Consider the following 20650-nt stretch of genomic DNA (forward strand, 5'->3'; position numbering starts at 1 on the left):
ACACATGCCAGGGCTCTGCCTCACCCCTGCCTCCTGCTCACATGTGACTGGTCCTGACTGGCCCCAAATCTTCCCTGGTCTGAGGGGCAGTGGGCAGCCGGGAAGAGGTGAAACTCTGGGAGCTGCCCTTTCTCAAAGATGGGGAGAGCAGTGGCCCCACACTGCCCCCTGCCCTATGGCCTGCCTGCCTTCCTGCTTGTGAAGGGCAGGGGCTGGGGACAGAGCTGGGCCTGGGATCTTTTTGGGGGAACAGATGAGGATTCTCAGAAGGTCTCCCCTCCTTTTCTGGTGGGCATCTGTTGTGCTGAACCCCTATCAACTCCAGTGGGGATGGCACCAGGTTCAAGAGGCCACAGAAGAGACCCAGAAACAGCCAATGAGACACAGGGTTTTACTGGGGGCTTACATGCAGAGGAGAGCCCAGTGGCGGGCTGGGCAGAAGAACCGCAACTGCTTGTAAAAGGCATGCAGTTGCTATAATGTTTCCACTTAGCACCCTAACAACCTCCACCTGGGACCTTCATTCACCCCCCCCAAACCCCCCGCCCTCCCCACTCCCCACCAAAACTCAGGGTTCAATCCCCTGTACAGCCAATGTTCCACCAGACAGGCCGACGGCTCAGATATTCCTCATAGACAAGGAACGAATCTCCAGGTTGGCCACTCTCAGATTCCCTAGCTCAGAACACACATTCAGGTGTGTCTGCCATACAGGGTCATTCTTGGGGTGCACTTAGGTGATTGCTATCAGGTGCATTTACCCAGCAGCAGCATCACAGGAATATGAGTGGGTGGAGGGTAGAGATGGGGTGAGAGGACCAGCTGCCTGTGGGCCGGTGTTCTGGGGTCTCCATGGGCTGCCCCTACCTAGCCCAATCCTCATCCTGACAAAGGTCTGGGCTCCCACGAGGGCAGCGTTCCCCAGCGCCTGCTTCTTCTCCTTTCCCATTTCTCCTGGGAGGCAACTGTGAAAGAAACGGAGCCTGGGGGAGAGGAGACTCACCTCTCTTCTGGCTTCCAGAGTGTCACCAAGACTGGAACATCTCAAAGAGAAGGAGGCAGAGGCTGGGGGATGTGGCAGCCAAGGGCGGAGAGATGGACATCAAGGCCAGCAGACCCAGGTTCTTGCTGTCCCTCCCCTGCGGCCTGCAGCCCCCCAGGACTCAGGGGCTGGGCGGTCTCTTACCTGTCTCATGGTCTCTTTCAGGCTCGAGCACAGGCTCCTCACAACTGAGTCTGTCCTCACACTTCTGACCCCATGGCCTCAGACAGACCCAGCCCTGACAGTCACCAGATGCGGGACCGCAGGCCATCATGTAACCTCTCTGTGCCTCAGATTCTCTTTCTAAAAGGAGGACTGCAGCACACACCTGGCTCCTGCCTTCCACCACCCTCCCATGACGGCTTTCCCAAGCCATCCAGGTCCCCCTCCCATAAAAGCAGAGCCTTTCCTCTCCAGCCTCCTCCTCCTCCCTCCTGTCTGTGCTGGTGGTTTTGGAAGATGGAGGCTATGCTCTCCTCATCTCCAAACCCCCAATTCAGTCCTGAACCCTGGCTTCACCACATCTGGTGACTGTCAGGGCTGGGTCTGTCTGAGGCCGTGGGGTAAGAAGTGTGAGGACAGACTCAATTGTGAGGAGCCTGTGCTCCAGCCTGAAAGAGACCATGAGACAGGTAAGAGACCACCCAGCCCCTGAGTCCTGGGGGGCTGCAGGCCACAGCGGAGGGCAGTGTTGGCCTTTGAGAAGTGCTCAGTAAATGTGCACACCAAGGGGAAGTCAAGGATGTAGAATACTGAGTCAATGAGGCCGGTGGTCCTGGCTATTGAATTTCTTTTTGTTCAAAATTAGAATTCCAGGGTGAATAGCAGCTCCTCTTACTCATAAACCTTGAAAAAGCATTTGCTGCTGAGTACACAGCTCCCTTCTGTCCTTGTCACGGTGACTGCGACCCAGTGTGCAGGGCTGACACAGAGCCCACCATCCCGGGGAGGCCCACAGGCACACCAGATGCCAGCAGAAGGCGGCCCAGGTGGGTCTGCGAGGGGCCGCGGGCTGAGCAGAGCTGCACGCGAGGAACAGTGAGTGTAATTGCTTTGTGGTGATTCATCTGAAGTTGCTTTAACCTTGACAGCCGGCTCGATGCAGTGAAAAAACAACTCGAGAGAGAACTGCGGCCTCCCAGCTGGCACAGTGCCCTCTGCACACCCACTGTACGCATGAGCCATACCTGGACAGCATAGGGCTCAGCAGGAGCTCCCACCTGGAGGGGGCGAGGATGTGACCACAAGGCTGCCCCATCCCCCTCATGCCCCACCTCCCTACCTCCCCATCCTCTCCAGGTCTGGGAATGAAGAGAGAATCAGGGTGGCCATGAGAGGGGCAGCAGGCAGGGGAGATGTCCTCCACCAGGGGACAGCGGGGAAGTCACCAGGGCCTTGGATTAGGTGAGCCAGTCCTGGACTTTGACTCTTTAGAAATAAAACATCATGAGCTGTCACAGTGGAAATAGCCATGCTCACCTTCCCACTTTCTTTTTTCTTTTTTCTTTTTTTAGGTGGAGTCTCACCTGTCACCCAGGCTGGAGAGCAGTGGCACGATCTCGGCTCACTGCAAGCTCTGCCTCCTGGGTTCAAGCAATTCTCTTGCCTTAGCCTCCCAAGTAGCTGGGACTACAGGCACCTGCCACCATGCCCAGCTAATTTCTGTATTTTTAGTAGAGATGGGGTTTCACCATGTTGGCCAGGCTGGTCTCGAACTCCTGACCTCAAGTGATCCACCTGCCTCAGCCTCCCAAAGTGCTGGGATTACAGGTGTGAGCCACCACGCCCGGCCCTTCCCACTTTAAAGATGAAAAAACTGAGGCCCACAGAGAGGAAAGGACCAGGGTCCCCCAGGGCAGAGCTGGAACAAAACCAGCTTTCCTGTATGTTAAGTCACAGGACTTCTGCTAAGAACTGAATGTTCAAGTCCCCCCTAAATTCATGTCAAAACCCTAATCCCCAGTGTAGTGCTGTGTGGAGGTGGAACCTGTGTAGAGTCTGTGGGAGATAAGCAGTCCCCTTAGAGGGCACTGATCTAAAGAAGAGACATGAGGGACATGACCCCTTCTCCACTCTGGAAGACACCGTGAGAAGGCAGGCCCTCGCCAGAAACAGAGTCAGCCAGAACCTTGGTCTCGGACTTCCGAGCCTCCAGAACTGTGAGAAACACATTTCCGTGGAAGCCACCCAGTCTACGTGATTCTTGTTACAGCAGCCTGAACTAACTAAGGCAACTCCCACCGCTTCAGGGGCAGCATGGAGCTAAGGAAGAACACACGTTCTGGGTTCTGATCCCAGATCTGCTGCTTTATACCTGGGTGAATATCAGAAGTGACTCCACCTGCCCGAGCTTTGATTTCTTTGTTTGTGGAATAGAATAACACATATGTCCTCCCCAGACTGCTGGGCAGATGAAATGAGACAGTTGGCCAGGCGTGGTAGGTCACGCCTGTAATCCCAACACTTGGGAGGCTAAGGGGCGGGGGAGGGGGACGTGGATCACCCGAGGTGAGGAGTTCGAGACCAGCCTGGCCAACATGGTGAAACCCCATCTCTACTAAAAATATATATATATATGTGTGTGTGTGTGTGTGTGTGTGTGTGTGTGTATGTGTGTGTGTGTATGTGTGTGTGTGTATAAATTAGCCAGGTGTGGTGGTGCGTACCTATAATCCCAGCTACTGGGGAGGCTGAGGAAGGAGAATTGCTTGAACCCAGGAGGCAGAGGTTGTAGTGAGCCAAGATCACGCCGCTGTATTCTGTATTCCAGCAAGACAGAGCAAGACTCTGTCTCAAAAAAAAAAAAAAAAGGCGGGGGGTGGGGAGGGACTATTTATGTGAAGCATTTGCACACAGCGGAAGCACAAATCGCTGTCACCTTCCTCCTCCAAATTGTGACCCCTCATCATGTTTCTTTCTTCCCGCCTCCCTCCCCCTCTCACATTCATTCTCCTTACTCCCTTGCTGGGAGGAGCCCTAAAGTTTTGGCAGTGGCCCTTCCCAGCTGACCCACGTGGTGGGCCACACACACCCCCATCTGGCCCTGCCCATCTCCTTTTGGGACCCCTCACCTGTCCCAGGCCAGGAGCAGGGACCCAGGCCCACATCTTATACCTTTGCTTTGCCCCCTGTGTCCTGGGCTATCAGGCTGTGGTGTTGCCATTTTCACGAGAGTGCATCCAGGGGCCCCTGAGACAGAGACACTTCCTGATGTACTTTCCAAATCAGGCAATTGGCAGGGTTGACATCTCTGGAAATCCCCAATCCCAGTGCCTGGTCTGATCTGTAGTCATGGGTTTTGGGGCTATACCACCAGGCCTCCCCAGAAGCTTCCCATTTAAGGTATGAAGGTCGAGATCATCTTTTTGGTTTTTCAATAAATGCCAATAGTACATTTCATTCTATTATAAACTTGTATTTGTTTTACCATAAGGAAATGTTTAAACTATCAGGTAACTAATGTGCCATTACATGGTAAAAAATTTAAACTTTGTAGCTTCAAGAGTCTGTAGCAAAAGTCTTTTCAATAAATAGTATTGGGGAAACTGGATATGCACATGCAAAAAAATGAAATTGAACCTTTATACAAAAATTCACTCAAAATAGATCAAAGACCTACATGTAGGAGCACACCTATAAAACTCAGAAGAAACCACAGGGGGAAAGCGTCATGACATTGAATTTGGCAATGATTTCTTGCATATTACATTAAAAGCATAGGCAACAAAAGAAAAAATAGTTAAATTGGACTTCATCAAAATTAAAAAAAAAAACTTTTATATATCAAAAGACATGATCAATTGGCTGAGGTAGGAGCATTGCTTGAGGCCAGGAGTTTGAGAACAGTCTGGGCAACATAGTGAGATCCTGTATCTAAGAAACAAATTTAAAAAATTAGCCCGGCATGGTGACACACGCCTGTAGTCCCAGCTACTCAGGAGCCTGAAGCCAGAGGATTGCTTGAGCCTGGGAGATCAAGGCTGAAGTGAGCTATGATTGTGCCACTGCACTCCAGCCTGGGTGACAAAGTGAGCTGTTGTCTCTAAAAAATAAAAATAATGTTTAAAAAGGACACTATCAACACAGTGAAAAGGGAACTCAGAGAATGGGAGAAAATATCTGCAAATCACGTATGGTTGCGTGTTGCTTAACCATAGGGATGTGTTCTGAGAAATGCATTGGTGGGTGACTTTGTTGTTGCGCAAACATCATAGAGTGTACTTGCACAAACCTAGATGGTACAGCCTACTTCACACCTAGGCTACACCATCTAGTTTGACTATCATCGTATATGCGGTCAGTCACCTACCCAAACGTCATTATGTGGTGCGTGACTGTATCTAATAAGCGGTTAATATCCAGAATATATAAAGAACTCCTATAACTCAACACAAAACAATCTGATTAAAAAATGGGCAAAGGGTTAGGGGATCATGGCAGCTGGGAGGCAGGACTAGATTGCAGCCCCGGACAATGCGGCGGCTTACATTGTGAATTTTAGCTCCAGATCAACTGCAAGAACAAACCAGCAATCCCGAGAGGAACCACAGACCCTCCGAAGGAAGCAGACTGCTCCTGCAGGACCCGGGAGACACCCCAAATACTGTGAGGGCCCCAACTGTGGAAGTGGGAAAGGGAGATCCTCCTCTCCTGAACACACACCCCCACTGGAGAGGCTGAAGTCTGTTTGTGGGAGGAGTTTCTGACTTTGCCAGGAGCTGAGTTAAGTTAGAAAGCTGAGTTAAAACACAGGCGTAGAGGAAGCAGCAGAAAGGCTTGGGAGTCCCCAAGCAGCACATTCCTGCCTGGCACCCCAGGGATCCATCAGGAGTGTGGACAGAGGAGCAGGGGGTAAAACTCCACAGAGAGAAGGAATTCTCTAGTGGAAGTTTGTAACAACTTGAACGGGGCGAGAAGCCTCCTGGCCATAACTTGGGGGAGGGCGCAAATCGAATCGGGGTGTGCAGACCTCACAGGCGGGGAAGAACTAAAGCCCACTTCTTTAGCAGCTGGGAGGCAGATAGCCTTGGGCAAGTTTTCAAGCCTGTCTTGCCCTACACCTGGAAACAGACTCTGGGCTGTTGCGGGAAGGTGGGGGGTGGCGGGGTCGGGGTGCAGCACCATGGGAGTGAGGCTGGTCCTTTGATTTGCATGGGAGCTGGGTGAGGCCTGTGGCTACTGGCTTTCCCCCACTTCCCTGACAACCTGCATGACTCAGCAGAGGGCAGCCATAATCCTCCTAGGTACACAACTCCATTAACCTGGGAAACTCACCTCCATCCCCCACAGCAGCTGCAGGGAGACCCACCCAAGGAAAGTCTGAGCTCAGACATACCTAAGCCCACCCCCACCTGATGGTCCTTCCCTATCCATCCTAGTAGCAGAAGACAAAGGACATACAATTTTGCGGGTTCTACAGCCCCACCCACCTCCAGTCCCTCTCCACACTACTATAGCTGATGCTTTCTGGAAAGCGCCACCTCCTGGTAAGAGGCCAACCAGCACAAAAATAGAGTATTAAACCACAAAAGTTAAGGACCCTCATGGAATCCACTGCATCCCCCCTGCCACCTCCACTGGAACAGGCACTGGTATCCACGGCTGAGAGACCACAGACAGTTTACATCACAGGACTCTGTGCAGACAACCCCCAGTACCAACCCAGAGCTGGGTAGACTTACCAGGTGGCCAGACCCAGATGAGAGACAATAGTCACTGCTGTTTGGCTCACAGGAAGCCACATCCATAGGAAAAGTGGGGGAGTACTACATCAAGGGAACACCCCATGGGACAAAAGAATCTGAACAACAGCCTTCAGCCCTAGACCTTCCCTCTGACAGAGCTTACCCAAATGAGAAAGAACCAGAAAACCAACCCTGGTAATATGATAAAACAAGGTTCTTCACCCCCCAGAAAATCACACTAGTTTGCCAGCAATGGATCCAAACCAAGGAGAAATCCCTGATTTACCTGAAAAAAGAATTCAGGGGGTTATTAAGCTAATCAAGGAGGGACCAGAGAAAGGTGAAGCCCAATGCAAGGAAATCGAAAAAATGATACAAGAAGTGAAGGGAGAAATAGTTAAGGAAATAAGTAACTTAAAACACAATAAAAACTTCAGGAAACTTTGAACATGCTTTTAGAAAGGCAAAATGCTCTGGAAAGTCTCAGCAGAATCGGACAAGTAGAAGAAAGAAATTCAGAGCTCAAAGATGAGGTCTTTGAATTAACCCAATCCAACAAAGACAAAGAAAAAAAAAAAAGAAAGAAAATATGAACAAAGCCTCCAAGAAGTCTGGGATTATGTTAAATGACCAAATCTAAGAATAATCAGTGTTCCCAAGGAAGAAGATAATTCTAAAAGCCTGGAAAATATATTTGGGGGAATAATCAACAAAAACTTCCCCGGCCTTGTGAGAGACCTAGACATCCAAATACAAGAAGCACAAAGAACACCTGGAAAATTCATCGCAAAAAGACCTTCACCTGGCCACATTGTCATCAGATTATCCAAAGTTAAGACAAAGGAAAGAATCTTAAGAGCTGTGGGAGACAAGCACCAGGTAACCTATGAAGGAAAACCTATCAGGTTAACAGCAGATTTCTCAGCAGAAACCCTACAAGCTAGAAGGGATTGGGGACCCATCTTCAGCCTCCTCAGACAAAACAATCATCAGCCAAGAATTTTGTATCCAGCAAAACTAAGCATCATATATGAAGGAAAGATACGGTTGTTTTCAGACAAACAAATGCTGAGAGAATTCGCCACTACCAAGCCACCACTACAAGAACTGCTAAAAGGAGCTCTAAATCTTAAAACAAATCCTGGAAACACATCAAAACAGAACCTCTTTAAAGTATAAATCACACAGGACCTATAAAACAAAAATACAAATTAAAAACAAAAACAAAATCAAAGTACACCGGCAATAAAGAAGAGGATGAATGCAATGGTACCTCACATTTTAATACTAACATTGAATGTAAATGGCCTAAATGCTCCACTTAAAAAATACAGAACTGCAGAATGGATAAGAACTCACCAACCAACTATCTGCTGCCTTCAGGAGACTCATCTAACACATAAGGACTCACATAAACTTAAAGGGGTAGGAAAACGCATTTCATGCAACTGGACACCAAAAGCGAGCAAGGGTAGCTATTCTTATATCAGACAAAACAAACTTTAAAGCAACAGCAGTTAAGAGAGACAGAGATATTATACAATGGTAAAAGGCCTTGTCCAACAGAAAAATATCACAATCCTAAACATATATGCACCTAACACTGGAGCTCCCAAATTTATAAAACAATTACTAATAGACCTAAGAAATGAGATAGACAGCAACACAATAATAGTGGGGGACTTCAATAGTCCACTGACAGCACTAGACAGGTCATCAAGACAGAAAGTCAACCAAAAAAAACCCATGGATTTAAACTATATCCTAGAACAAATGGACTTAACAGGTATATACAGAACATTTCATCCAACAACCACAGAATACACATTCTATTCAACAGTGCATGGAACTTTCTCCAAGATAGACCATATGATAGGCCATAAAACGAGCCTCAATCAATTTAAGAAAATTGAAATTATATCAAGCACTCTCTCAGACCACAGTGGAATAAAATTGGAAATCAACTCCAAAAGGAACCTTCAAAACCATGTAAATACATGAACATTAAATAACCTGCTCCTGAATGAGCATTGGGTCAAAAATGAAATCAAGATGGAAATTTAAAAATTCTTCAAATGACAATAATGACACAACCTATTAAAACCTCTGGGATACAGCAATGGCGGTGCTAAGAGGAAAGTTCATAGCCCTAAACACCTTCATCAAAAAGTCTGAACGAGCACAAATAAATAACCTAAGGTCACACACCTCAAGGAACTAGAGAAATAAGATCAAACCAAATCCAAACCCAGCAGAAGAAAGGAAATAGCCAAGATCAGAGCATAACTAAATGAAATTGAAACAACAACAACAATAAAAAATACAAACGATAAATGTAACAAAAAGCTGGTTCTTTGAAAAGATAAATAAAATTGATAGATTATTAGCAAGATTAACCAAGAAAAGAAGAGAGAAAATCCAAATAACCTCACTAAGAAACGCAACAGGAGATATTACAACTGACCCCACTGATATACAAAAGATCATGGAAGGCTACTATGAACCCACTTTTATGCACATAAACTACAAAACCTAGAAGTGATGGATAAATTCTTGGAAAATTACAACCCTTCCAGCTTAAATCAGGAAGAATTAGATACCCTGAACAGACAAATAACAAGCAGTGAGATTGAAATGGTAATTTAAAAGTTACCAACAAAAAAAAGTCCAGGAGCAGACAGAGTCACAGCAGAATTCTACTAGACATTCAAAGAAGAATTGGTACCAATCCTTTTGACACTATTTCCACAAGATAAAGAAAGAAGGAACCCTTCCTAATTCATTCTAAAGCCAGTATCACCCTAATACCAAAACCAGGAAAGGATATAACCAAATGAGGGGGCCAGGCGCGATGGCTTATGCCGGTAATCCCAGCACTTTGGAAGGCTGTGAGTGGATCACTTCAGGTCAGAAGTTCAAGACCAGCTTGGCCAACATAGCGAAACCCCGCCTCTACTAAAAATACAAAAATTAGCTGGGTTTGGTGGTATGGGCCTGCAATCCCAGCTACTACTCAGAAGGCTGAGGCAGGAGAATCACTTGAATCTGGGAGGCAGAGGTTGCAGTGAACCGAGATTGCACCACTGCACCCCAGCCTGGGCAACAGAGCAAGACTCCATTCTCAAAAAAAAAAAAGGCAAAAAAAAAGGGAGGAAATTCCGACACGCGTGATAGCACAGATGAACCTTGAGGACATTATGCTAAGTGAAATCAGTCAGTGGGAAAGGGACAAATACTGTATGATTCCAATTATATGAAGCACAGAGTAGTCAAATTCAGAGCGACAGAAAGCAGACTGTTGGTTGCCAAGGGCCAGGGAAGGGGGCAATCAGAAGTTAGTGTTCAGCGAGGACAGAGTTTCAGTTGGGGAAGCTGAAAAAGTTCTGGAGATGGATGGTGGTGATGTTTGCACAACAATGTGAATGTACTAATGTTACCAAACTGCACATTATAAATATCAAATATAAAATGAGTAATTTTATGTTATGTATCTTTTACCAGGACTTTTTTAAAAAAGAAATTTTAGCAAACAGTTTGAGAAGCACTGACCTCAAGGGTCCCGAGCTAGTTTAGGAGCGTAGGCATATTTCTGAGCTGGTTAACATTCTATTTTAATCTGCAGATAGCTTAAAGCCAAGTCGGCCTGGGGTCCCACACACCATTCAAGATAAGAACATGCTGGACTCGGCGGAAGCTACAGCTGGTGATGGCCCAGCTTGGTTCCGGCTGCCTTCATCACTCAGGCCTGCTCTGTAGTCCTGTCTTGTGCCCAGCGACTGGGGAGTAGGGGAGCAATTCTGCAAGATGGCAGAACAGTGTGTACCAGGCTTTGACTTATCCTGCACTTTGTCCTAAGCGTGTGGATAAGACCGGTTTGGTGGAATACACGATAATGTGGAAAATAGAGGGAAACGGAGGAGGAGGCTTCACCCTCATCTCTACCCCAGGCCTTCTGGAGGGGAGGCACAGGCCCAAAAACAAAATGCCATTCTGTAGCCTGGAACCCAAAATGCAAAGCACCCTGGGATGGGAGGCAGAGAAACGGGACCCAGGAAATACAATAATTAAATCATACAATGAAAGCTTAAATTTCCAAGTTAATTATTGGGCATCATTTATAAAAGTTAACAGGGCATATTTAATTTAGGAATTGGCTCACGTCCTTCTCCGTACAGCTGAAATCTCATAAATGAAATATACTGGATCATTGCCCAGTGCGGAAATAAAAGTTATGAATAATGTTTCTATCTCAATCATTGTCAGTGCTTTAATATTCCTAATTACTTTAAAAAACTAGATATTCAATATAGGAAAACTTTTTTCTTTTTATCTCCACTTGTGAGATTAGTGCAATTTAATAAGAGTCACTCTGTCGTCTTTATTCAGTATAAACTGACATTTCATCCTTTTACTCTTCATTATTATATGGGATGGAGGTTTATGACCAGGCAGGCAGCCACTCCATTTCCCCGTAGTGGTCCATCTAACAGCCCAGAATTATCTGATAGTTGGTGTGTCAGCCCACCAGGCAAATCAGTATCATCTCTCTTCCTTTATGGAGCAGAAAGAAATTAGTCCAGGCCTTTAAAAAAATCAGCTAGGGGGTTATAAGTCAGTAAAAGAATGAGAAGTCCCCACCCCCACCCCAGTACTAGATTTATCCCCTTCACTGCTGTCAAAGTCATAAATCCCTTGGCAGCCACAAAGGGCAGGGCAGGGTAGGGGCAGGCAGTCAGATGATGGATCTTTGTAACCCTCCCTGCCACTTCCAGGAATTTATCCTAAGAAGAAATTGGGACAAGTGGGAAAAGATATATGCATAAGAAGAATCACTGAAGCATTTTTACACAGGGCCACAATCCAGAAATCCCTAAAAAGTCCAAAACATGTTCTAAAAAATTCAGCACCAAAATCCATTTAGAGGCAAAATCTGCATGAAACCGATTTGAGGTTATATATTGTTTTTATGTCACTTGATGTGATCAGTCATAGTCACTTCAGAAATATCACTGTTTCACCCAGGGTGCTGCCCAGACCCCATGGGGGCATATGTCACACACAACATACTCACCATATGCTTTCTAAACTCTGAAAAATTATAAATTCTGAAGCCAACAGGCCCCAAGGATCTTGGATAAAGGATGGTGGGCCTATGACAGTAAAGAATCAGAAACAACTTCAATGTCCATCAACAAGGGACTAGTTAAATGCATGTGGTAATCCATAGAATGAAATTCTGTAAGACCATTAAAAATCTAAGGGAGCACATTTATTGACAAGAAAATGAGTGCATGACGTAAAGTTAAATTTAAACAGCAAGTTATAGACTAGCACACATATTTGATCTAAATAATAAAAGTTATATCCAGATCTAGCTCAATGTGCAAATGTATAGAAGAATGGCAGGAAGGATAAGCACCCAAATGCCAGCAGTGGTTATCTCCGGGGTGGAGAGTTAACCTTTTTTGTCTAACTTTTGCTACAGTTTGATTTTTCTTTTTAACATGAACGGGTATAACTTTAAGAACCAGAGAGAAAAAAAACAAACAAGAACGATGCTTTCAATTAAACAAAACCAAAGCTTCTCTGAAAGGGTGTCACACGACAAACCCCATTCAGTGATCTCCAGAGATCACACTGAAGTGGGACCGAGATACCTGTCTCCACAGATTCGCCCACAAAGACCCTAAGGCACTGTAGAGAGCGCACTGGCAGACAGACCCCAATAGCATGTAGCAAGCCGGCGCAAATTACTTAGGGGAAGCTGGTATCAATTTGTGTCCCATGGCTGACTCCTCTATCTCCACAATATCTCAGGGCCACATCTTTTAAGCAGAGCTCACATTTCCCTGTGAACAACCATGTTTTCTCATGACAGATCAATTTCAACACTGGGCTATATTAACAGAGGTTGAACATCCAGAAGGAGGGAGCATATAATAATTAAGAGTTCAGGTTCAGGACATAGGTTTCTGTTTGGGTGATAGTCCCAGACTTACCATTGACTAGCTGTGTGTCTGCTGGAAGTTCTTTAACCTCTGTCTGCTTCAACTTGCTCCTTTGTAAAACGGGGCTAAATAACAATTCCCATACTATAAGTTCGTTGTGAAAATTCAACAAGTAGATAAGTAAATAAAGCACTCAGTGCATAGTAAAATTCAATACATAGTAGCTATCTCCACTCTCATTTTTCCATACTGGTCACACCAAGCTTGCAGTTGTGTGGTCAGATCTAGGAGAAAACATTTAAGAGGAATAAAGGCCACAGCCAGTGGAGAGAAACCAGATGGGAAAGGTAGTCCAGACGACATCATGTGAGAAACAAGGGAGCTTGGAGAAGAAACACTTGGGGAGGAAAATGATCACTATCTTCTAATACCTGAAGGGTTGACTCATTAGAGAGTGTCTGGTTTCTTCTGTGCAGCCTCAATGGCTATTATCAACTGTGCTGAGATGACCATTTCTATAGACACAGACTGTGTTCTTGTCCAATGAGCTTCTTGGAAGAAATTCCAGGTACAAGGAGCATCATGGTCATCCACCACCCTGCCCTGGACTTTATTATGAGCAAGAACAAACCAGTAGAAGCTAAAAGGTAGGTTTCCACTGCAGAGAAGGGAAAACTTTCCAACAGTGAGAATGGGCTTCCATAAGAGGTAGTGAGCTCCTTGTCAGTGGAAGTATTCAAGCAGAGGTTGGAAAGCTCTTAGCAGAGCATCTACATATTCAATGCTCTGAATGACACTGAAGGTGAGAATCTATGAATTGCTTTAATTCAATGCTGCTGTCCCTCAAACAGGGTTGGAACCTCTTTTAGAACTTCCCATGGGTTCAATAGCACATGCCTTTCAGTCGATTCAAAGCTCAATGACCCATGGCTCTTCAACCCATGAGGGTGCATTTAATTGAGAGGAAAGAGCTTTTGGGTTGCTTAGCACCAAGTCTGGTGACTGAATTGGGGGGTGCGGGGGCGTTAAATCAGACAGTCTAGTTCTGTGCTGTAAATAACAGGTCTGTTTCCCGGCTTGCTTGGTAAATTCACTCTGGGGGCAAATCATACTCTAAACTGCCTAGTCCTGTTCATCAAATGCCACCTTTGTTCCAGCTCTTTCATTAGGCCAGAACCCTGAAAAGATACAGACCTTGTCTAAAAGACCCTCCAGGGCTCTCCCCATGGCCCAGCACAGTCCCGAGCATAGAGCGAGCACTGAACACAGTTACATTCATCGGTGGTTTCTATACACTCAGGGCCCCAGGGGATTTCAATCTGTAATAGGCTGCCCTCAGCATATAATCCAGCAGTAGCAGGCAGACCCATCCCAGCAGGCCTGACCTAATCCAAGTCAGATACTCCTTCCTCAAAGATTCCTTGTAAGCCAAGTTACTCAAAACAAAACACAGATAAGGGCGGGAAAGCCCAGACATTTTACCCAATGTGTTTTGCAGTTCAAGTTGACAGAAAGACTGGTTGGACATCTTCCTTTATTTAGCTCATCTGTGCCTCAGTTTACCTTTCATTGTCTGGCCCTGTTTCCCAGTCATGGCTCACTCAAAGCAGTAGAACAAGTGGAAGAAGGAGGCCACTGTGGTCACCGGAGGTCCCAACACATTGGGGGGTTTCTTGGATACCACAAGCAGACCATGGACTCCCTGAGCCAAGAGAATCACCCAGACTCAAAACAAAACCACATACTGCCTTTGGCCAGAGTGTTCTCATGCACTGCATAGACAGAGAGGCTCCAGTCAAGTCCTTTGGGAAAACAAAGAAACAAAAAAACATAACTAGATGTTTCCACCACAGCGGAGAGAGTAGAAAAGGGCAGTAACACCACACTGGGCCCACATGGACCCAACATTCTCCTCTCCGAGTTTTCAAGACTATGGTGGTCAGATATAGAGCGAGCACTAAACACAGTTACATTCATCAGCAGTTTCTATACACTCAGGGCCCCAGGGGACCCAGGCTGTATTTCAACCTCCAATAGGCTGCCCTCAACATTATAATCCAGCAGTAGCAGGCAGACCCATCCCAGCAGGACTGACCTAATCCAAGTCAGATACTCCTTCCTCAAAGATTTCTTGTAAGCCAAGTTACACAAAACAAAACACAGATGGGGAACATGGAGGTGGCTCCCCAAGATGGACAAATAATAGGGCTTAGATCCCTAGTGGAACCACTGGCTATCTTATCTAATCAGGTCACCATAAAAACACTCTACTCCAACTCAAAGCAGGAAGAAATTTGGGCTTCAGCCTTAGTCAAGGCCTCTTTGAAAACCAAATAAGACCAAGATATTAACCAACCCTTGACTGCATAATGTGCCAATGGATAGGTGGTCATCCGCAAATATTTGGGGGCAATAAACCAGAGGGGAAGGAGGATTCATTTTCATCTGTGTTCTTGGCAGAGAATTCCCTGAACAGCTGCCAGGTAAGCCGCACCCTCTTGGTGGCCAGCCCCACAGTAGAGACAATGCACCACGCCACTGTGGGTTACTGGGCCAGGCCCCAGAGCATCCACATCACCCCAAGCTCAGTAGGAAGGCTTCCCTGGAGAAGGTGAACCATCCGCCCACAAAAACGTAGGAACACAAGGACCTACCCCTACGAGTGTCCTGTTCTAATTTTGGGGACACAGAGACATCCCAAATGTCCACCAGTCTCATAAATCAATTCCCCTGAGCCTCTGTGGGCACCCACAAAACCGAGTTTTTGGAGCAGTGAACCTGGGGACCAGGGCTAGACAACGGCGACCTCCTCAGTGTGTACTCCTGGGCACTGTGTCAATTTCACATCAACCATCAAAGACCATATCTAGAGGTGTTCCTTCAAAAGTCAGAGTTGTCCAGATGACCCCACAATTCCATAAACATACAACACACAATGCCCCCACAGACCCCTACAAATCACCTCTCAAGTGCCACCAGGTTTTAACTGCAGGTACACCTCCTCCCTGATGTTCAGACGGCCTCAGGCAGCCCATCCCAAGTCGCCCCAGCACAACACAAAAATGTAGCATGCACACACCACAACCCACTCCCCCTACCAAGTCAGAGCCAGGGGTCCTCCTGACCCCCAAACCCCAGACTCACCGCTGGAGCAGTCGGGCCCTCCCCAGCCAGGCTCGCAGTGGCAGGTGTCCGGGGAAACGCAGCGGCCGTGCACACACTCCTCCGTACACAGGGCTGAGGGGACATGAGGAGAGAGAGGAAGAATCAGACCAACAGTGAAAACCAACCATCTGGTCAAGGAGCATAATCCATTTTGTCACAACTCCCTGGTGCCCAGGGATGCTCACAATGCATCACTGGCTTGGGGGAAAATCAAGCTACACCTGACCTGAGTCATTTAATTAACTCCAGAACGGATCCTACAAGAGTACATTTCATCCCCAGCCTCATTTCCTAAAATGAAACCCAAGCTGGAGAAGCGGTAACATCGTTGACTTTTCGAGAACATTTCCTCCAACGTTTAACAACAGGGACCTCCACAAACCTAGGCTCCTATATCCACACCCCTGCTCTCTTTGTCCATCTGCTTAGGAAATAACCTGTCCCTTGCATCTTCTGCTTTCCCCAGTTTCCTTCTGCAAAGGCCCCAAAATGTATCAGCCTGCCTGAAAAGAAGGTCCCTTCTCACTTTTCCCCCCACCTTTCTGCCCTCCTCCCCAAATGTCCCTATTTTGGGGCGCTCAAATGTCAGCAAATCTGCAAAGTACACATATGCAGAGGAAAAAAGCAACAGCTAATTATAAGAAAGTAATTAAGAGAGACATCCACGATGATGATAATTGTAATTAGAAAGTGCCTGGAAATTTCTTATCACGCAGTTGAATGCTACAGCCTCCTGAGGTGGGAGGTTACAGCGGCAGGCACTTTCCCTCAACCACTCTGGTGCTGAGGCTGATTGACAGCAGTTTGAGGAAGGGAAATTATTTTTCTCTTTCTTTGACAGAATCCACATTTCCTCAAGGTCATCTTTTGCTCCTGAAAGATCTGCCCCACCATCTAAGCCATCAGTGAAGGATTACAGAAAGCCCCCAGGTGCCACCTCCACCGAGTCTGAAGGCTCAGGGAATCAGCACTTACCATCAACCCTGTCAATTTCTTAGACCGGATCGAGATGTGTGTGTGGTGTTGTTTTTTTCCTGAAAGCAAGGGACTTCTCTCTGCCCAGTACTGGCCTGGGCTAGGGGAGCAGATGGCCCCCTTTCGTGGCCTCCCACCCACTGCCTGGCCTAAATGCCCACTGGGAAGATGCTGTTGGGTTAAACAACAAGGCTCATTTAATGACTGGTGTGGTCCTCTGGCCCCTCCTAAGCACAGAAACTGACCCCGAAGCTGCTGCCTTGGCTTTGCCCAGGCCCCAGGCAAGGTAGACCCCAGAAGAGCCATTTCACATGCCCCACTGGTCAGTGGTCTGGAGTCAGCCTGTCCACTGCAAGGCTGGGATGTGGTGTGTCTGGAGATCCCTAGCACCTGGGTCCTTCTGATTGCTACAAGTAGCCTTTGGGGAGGGTTGTGGCACTTCCCCAGTGCTGGAGCCCCGCTCACTTACAGCCCTGGGAAGCGGCTAACCCATTGTTGGAGAACCCAGTGGGCCCTGACCCCGGGGACCAGCTCCACTTAGAATCACAATGTGCTGCTCACACGGCAGCTAGCAAGACTGTCACTCCTGCTGCCCGGGCTCCCACTGGACTTTCCAAACAAGCTTATATGAGTCAATGCCCCCAGGACACGGCAGTGTCCATCCTCTGGCTCCCCATGGGATGCCAGCCCCTCAGCCCAGCCAGCTCCCAGCCCTGGCCTCAGCTGCTTCCTTTCCCTCATCCCCACCCTAACAGGCTGAGGTCCCCGCATGCTCCACAGCTGGACCCATCAGTGTTACAGCTTGTCATATTAGCTCACTGACACCGCCAACTGCTTTCTGACTGCAGAGAGCAGGACCCCGATCCCTGGGGTCTCTGCCTAGGGCGGTGAAATCAAGCAGTGACTTGTGAACCTGCTGAGTGTCAGGTCTCAAAGAGACTTAAGAGAAAATCATGTCCTGGCCCTTTGTTTTATATCTGGAGAAGCTGAGGCCTGAATGTTCATGGCCCCTTGTGCAGTGTGTGGCCTCTCAGTCAGGGAGGAAGGAGCTTGGGGTGGCTCCTGGAGCTAGAGGCCTCTGAAGATCCTCCCCCGCCCACATGGCTCAGGGGCTGGCGGTGGGGCCATTCCAGAGGGAACAGCAGAGGGGTGCTGTGACAGGCCCACAAGAGGGTCAGTGGTGACCAGAGACAGAGGGTGGAGGAGCTGCTTCAACATGCTCAGCACCACACAGGTTAGGGATAGGGTGGAGGGCAGATAATTGGAGAAGGAAGACCACCCAGTGACCTGCCTGCCCCCTGCTCCTGACCCTAGACACCCAGCCCATCCACCTGCCTCCTGTGCCTTCTCCAAGTTGGGAGGGAACAGCCTTCTGGTGCTCTGAGCAAGCTCCACACTGCACTGCCTTTTCCCTTGGTCCCTTTCTGAAGCCCCAGAGACCAGCAGGACAGTCTGCAGAGCACCGCCCCCCACACTGCAGACACAGACTCCAGCTCAGTCCTGTATCCAGCCCCTGGACCCTGGTAAGGACCCTGTTAAGGCAGCAGCTTCGGGGTCAGCTTCTGTGCTATGCATGGAGGATGGTCATCCCACAGTCCCTTGGCTTGACCCCAGGGATGCAGGTGCATCTCCCGCCTTTCCTCATCATCCTGGTATTTTGCCTGCACTGTTTGCTTGTCAAAACCTCAATCCATTCATATTTCATAGGGGTTGTTTAGACAGTGTTGTTTGAAGCGTGAAATATTGATAGCAAATACCCGAGGCTCAGACTGCCATATTTGGCAATTGGGCCACTGCGTGTTTGGACACCTGGTGGGGAGGGGCTGAGGTGCCGCGGGGAAAGTCTCCTAGGGAGGGTGGCGGTGGCCATCCCTGGTGCTGGGGTGGCCGACTCCGACGCCAGCAGCTGGCAGCCCATCTCCAGAGGCCTGGGGTTACTCAGCTGCTGCTCCTAAAGCATGTGGGTCCCCTAAGCTCTTTCAGACCACAGACCCCCATGCCAGTGACTGCCTGGGAGGGGCTGGGTTAGGGTGCTGCCACCCTGGGCTCCCTCTTGGAAACTTACAACTCTAAACAGGGCGTTTTGTCAAGTTCCTCTTCACACTGTTGCACATCCATCTGCTGTCATGGACGGGGTGGCTGGACGGGCTCTGACAGCACCAGCTGTGTGATGGGGTCAGCCACTCGCCCTCTCCTGGCCCCACCGAGAAATATGAACTACACTCTCACCACCCTGCCTCAGTCCTGATTCTGACCTCCCAGCATGCTACAGGCCTTCTCGGCAAGCAGCAGGATGTGCAGGGGTTGAGAACAGACTGCATCCAGAATGCCGGGTCTGGCCCAAGTGCCTTATCAGCTCTAGGCCTTGGATGAGTTACCTCCATCTCTGTGTCAGCCCCATCGGTTCAGTGGGGTACGGTGGCAGGATGGGCCTCACAGGCTGTGTGAGGATTGAATGAGTTGATGGAGTGCCCAGAGCAGGGCCTGGGGTATAGAAAATGCTGTGTGAACCTTGCTGTTGTTACTAGAGTCTCCTCGGCCCTGAGGACAGGCTCCTGGTGAGGTTCGAGCCTCTTCTACCCTCCACTCACTCCCATCCTGCACAGAGGTCTTGGACACGCGACGGGTGGTCTGTAGGGAACTGCAGACAGATCCCTGGTTGGAGACAGTGCTGCTGGAGGGCAGTGCCATCTCCAGCCTTGGCAGGCAAGGCCAGGGTGGTAGACAATGTGATGATCTAAGTTTAAATTCCACATCTGCCAATTACAATTACGGTTACAGGACAATAAACAGTTAAACTTCCATGCCTCAGCTTTTCCATCTGTAAAATGAGGACAATAGTAGTGCCTACCTTATGGGTTGCTGCAAAGATTAAATGAAGTAAAACACGTAAAGTTCTTAGACCAGTGCCTGGCATATAGGCACATAGTAAGTACTCAATAAGCATGAGATGCTATTGCCATCTCTCTCTCTCTCTCTCTCACACACACACACACAGACACACACACACGGGCTGTGGGATGTCTAACACAGCTGACAGTTGCTGCCATTTGTTGCCACTTCCTGTGCACTACCATTTTCTGAGCACCTACTATGTGCCAGACCTTAGGGCTTTCACACACACTCCCTCAGCCTCTGGCACAGGCCATCCCGGCACACGCTGGGAGGTAGCTATGTCCGCACTGTCTCTCCTTTGAGGATCTCCAGCTCCTGGGGGAGACAGGGTGCTTCCCACTCCTCCTTTTTAAGCCCTCATGCTTTCTGGTACACAGTAGGTGCTCAATGCTTGTGAGCCCCACACTCACCTGCCCCAGGAAAGAATACCACAGCTCATGTGAGAAAGGCATGCTTGTTTTCCCCAAGCTCAACCTCAGAGCTTGGTCACAGAGAAGTCACCAAATCTGCAGACCTGTCCCTTGGCTCAGGCTGTTTATGGCCCTGTGGGACCAGGGTGATCGGGGTGTTGAGGATGGTGGTGTGGGGTTGCAGAACAAATCCAGCCTTGGGTGTCAGGCAGCCCTGATTTGTGTCTACAAACATCACTCTGTGATATCAATAACTCACCATCCTCTCTGGGCCCTGCAACTTCACTGGGAAATCAAGATTAAACCAGATGAGGTTTCAAGTCCCATGCAGCTAAGAATCCCCTCAATCTGTCCTCCTGCCCACCCCCCTCCAGGACACACCTGGATTGCTGCCATTGCTCTGGTTCCCCTTCCTGGCCCCCAAGCCCCAGCCCCTTTCTATCACAGGGACCCCTGCTTTCTTTCCTCTATTCCTTTGGAAATGGCACTGGACGAGGAGCCAACTCTCTGGGTTCAGGCTCTTGTCCATAA

The 20650-nt window shown here is 48.3% G+C and overlaps 1 protein-coding gene across 3 annotated transcripts in view; it reads right to left on the reverse strand.

Moving 5' to 3' along the window:
* MEGF11 (multiple EGF like domains 11) overlaps positions 1-20650 on the reverse strand; it is a 383043-nt gene that overhangs the window by 182682 nt on the left and 179711 nt on the right. For all 3 annotated transcript variants that reach the window (XM_077939610.1, XM_028851053.2, XM_077939611.1), the window contains one exon: positions 15819-15911. In XM_077939610.1, the coding sequence (XP_077795736.1) occupies positions 15819-15911 (93 nt within the window). The remainder of the gene's footprint in view (positions 1-15818; positions 15912-20650) is intronic.

The sequence above is a fragment of the Macaca mulatta genome, chromosome 7, assembly GCF_049350105.2.
Source record: "Macaca mulatta isolate MMU2019108-1 chromosome 7, T2T-MMU8v2.0, whole genome shotgun sequence".
Taxonomy (NCBI): Eukaryota; Metazoa; Chordata; class Mammalia; order Primates; family Cercopithecidae; genus Macaca; species Macaca mulatta.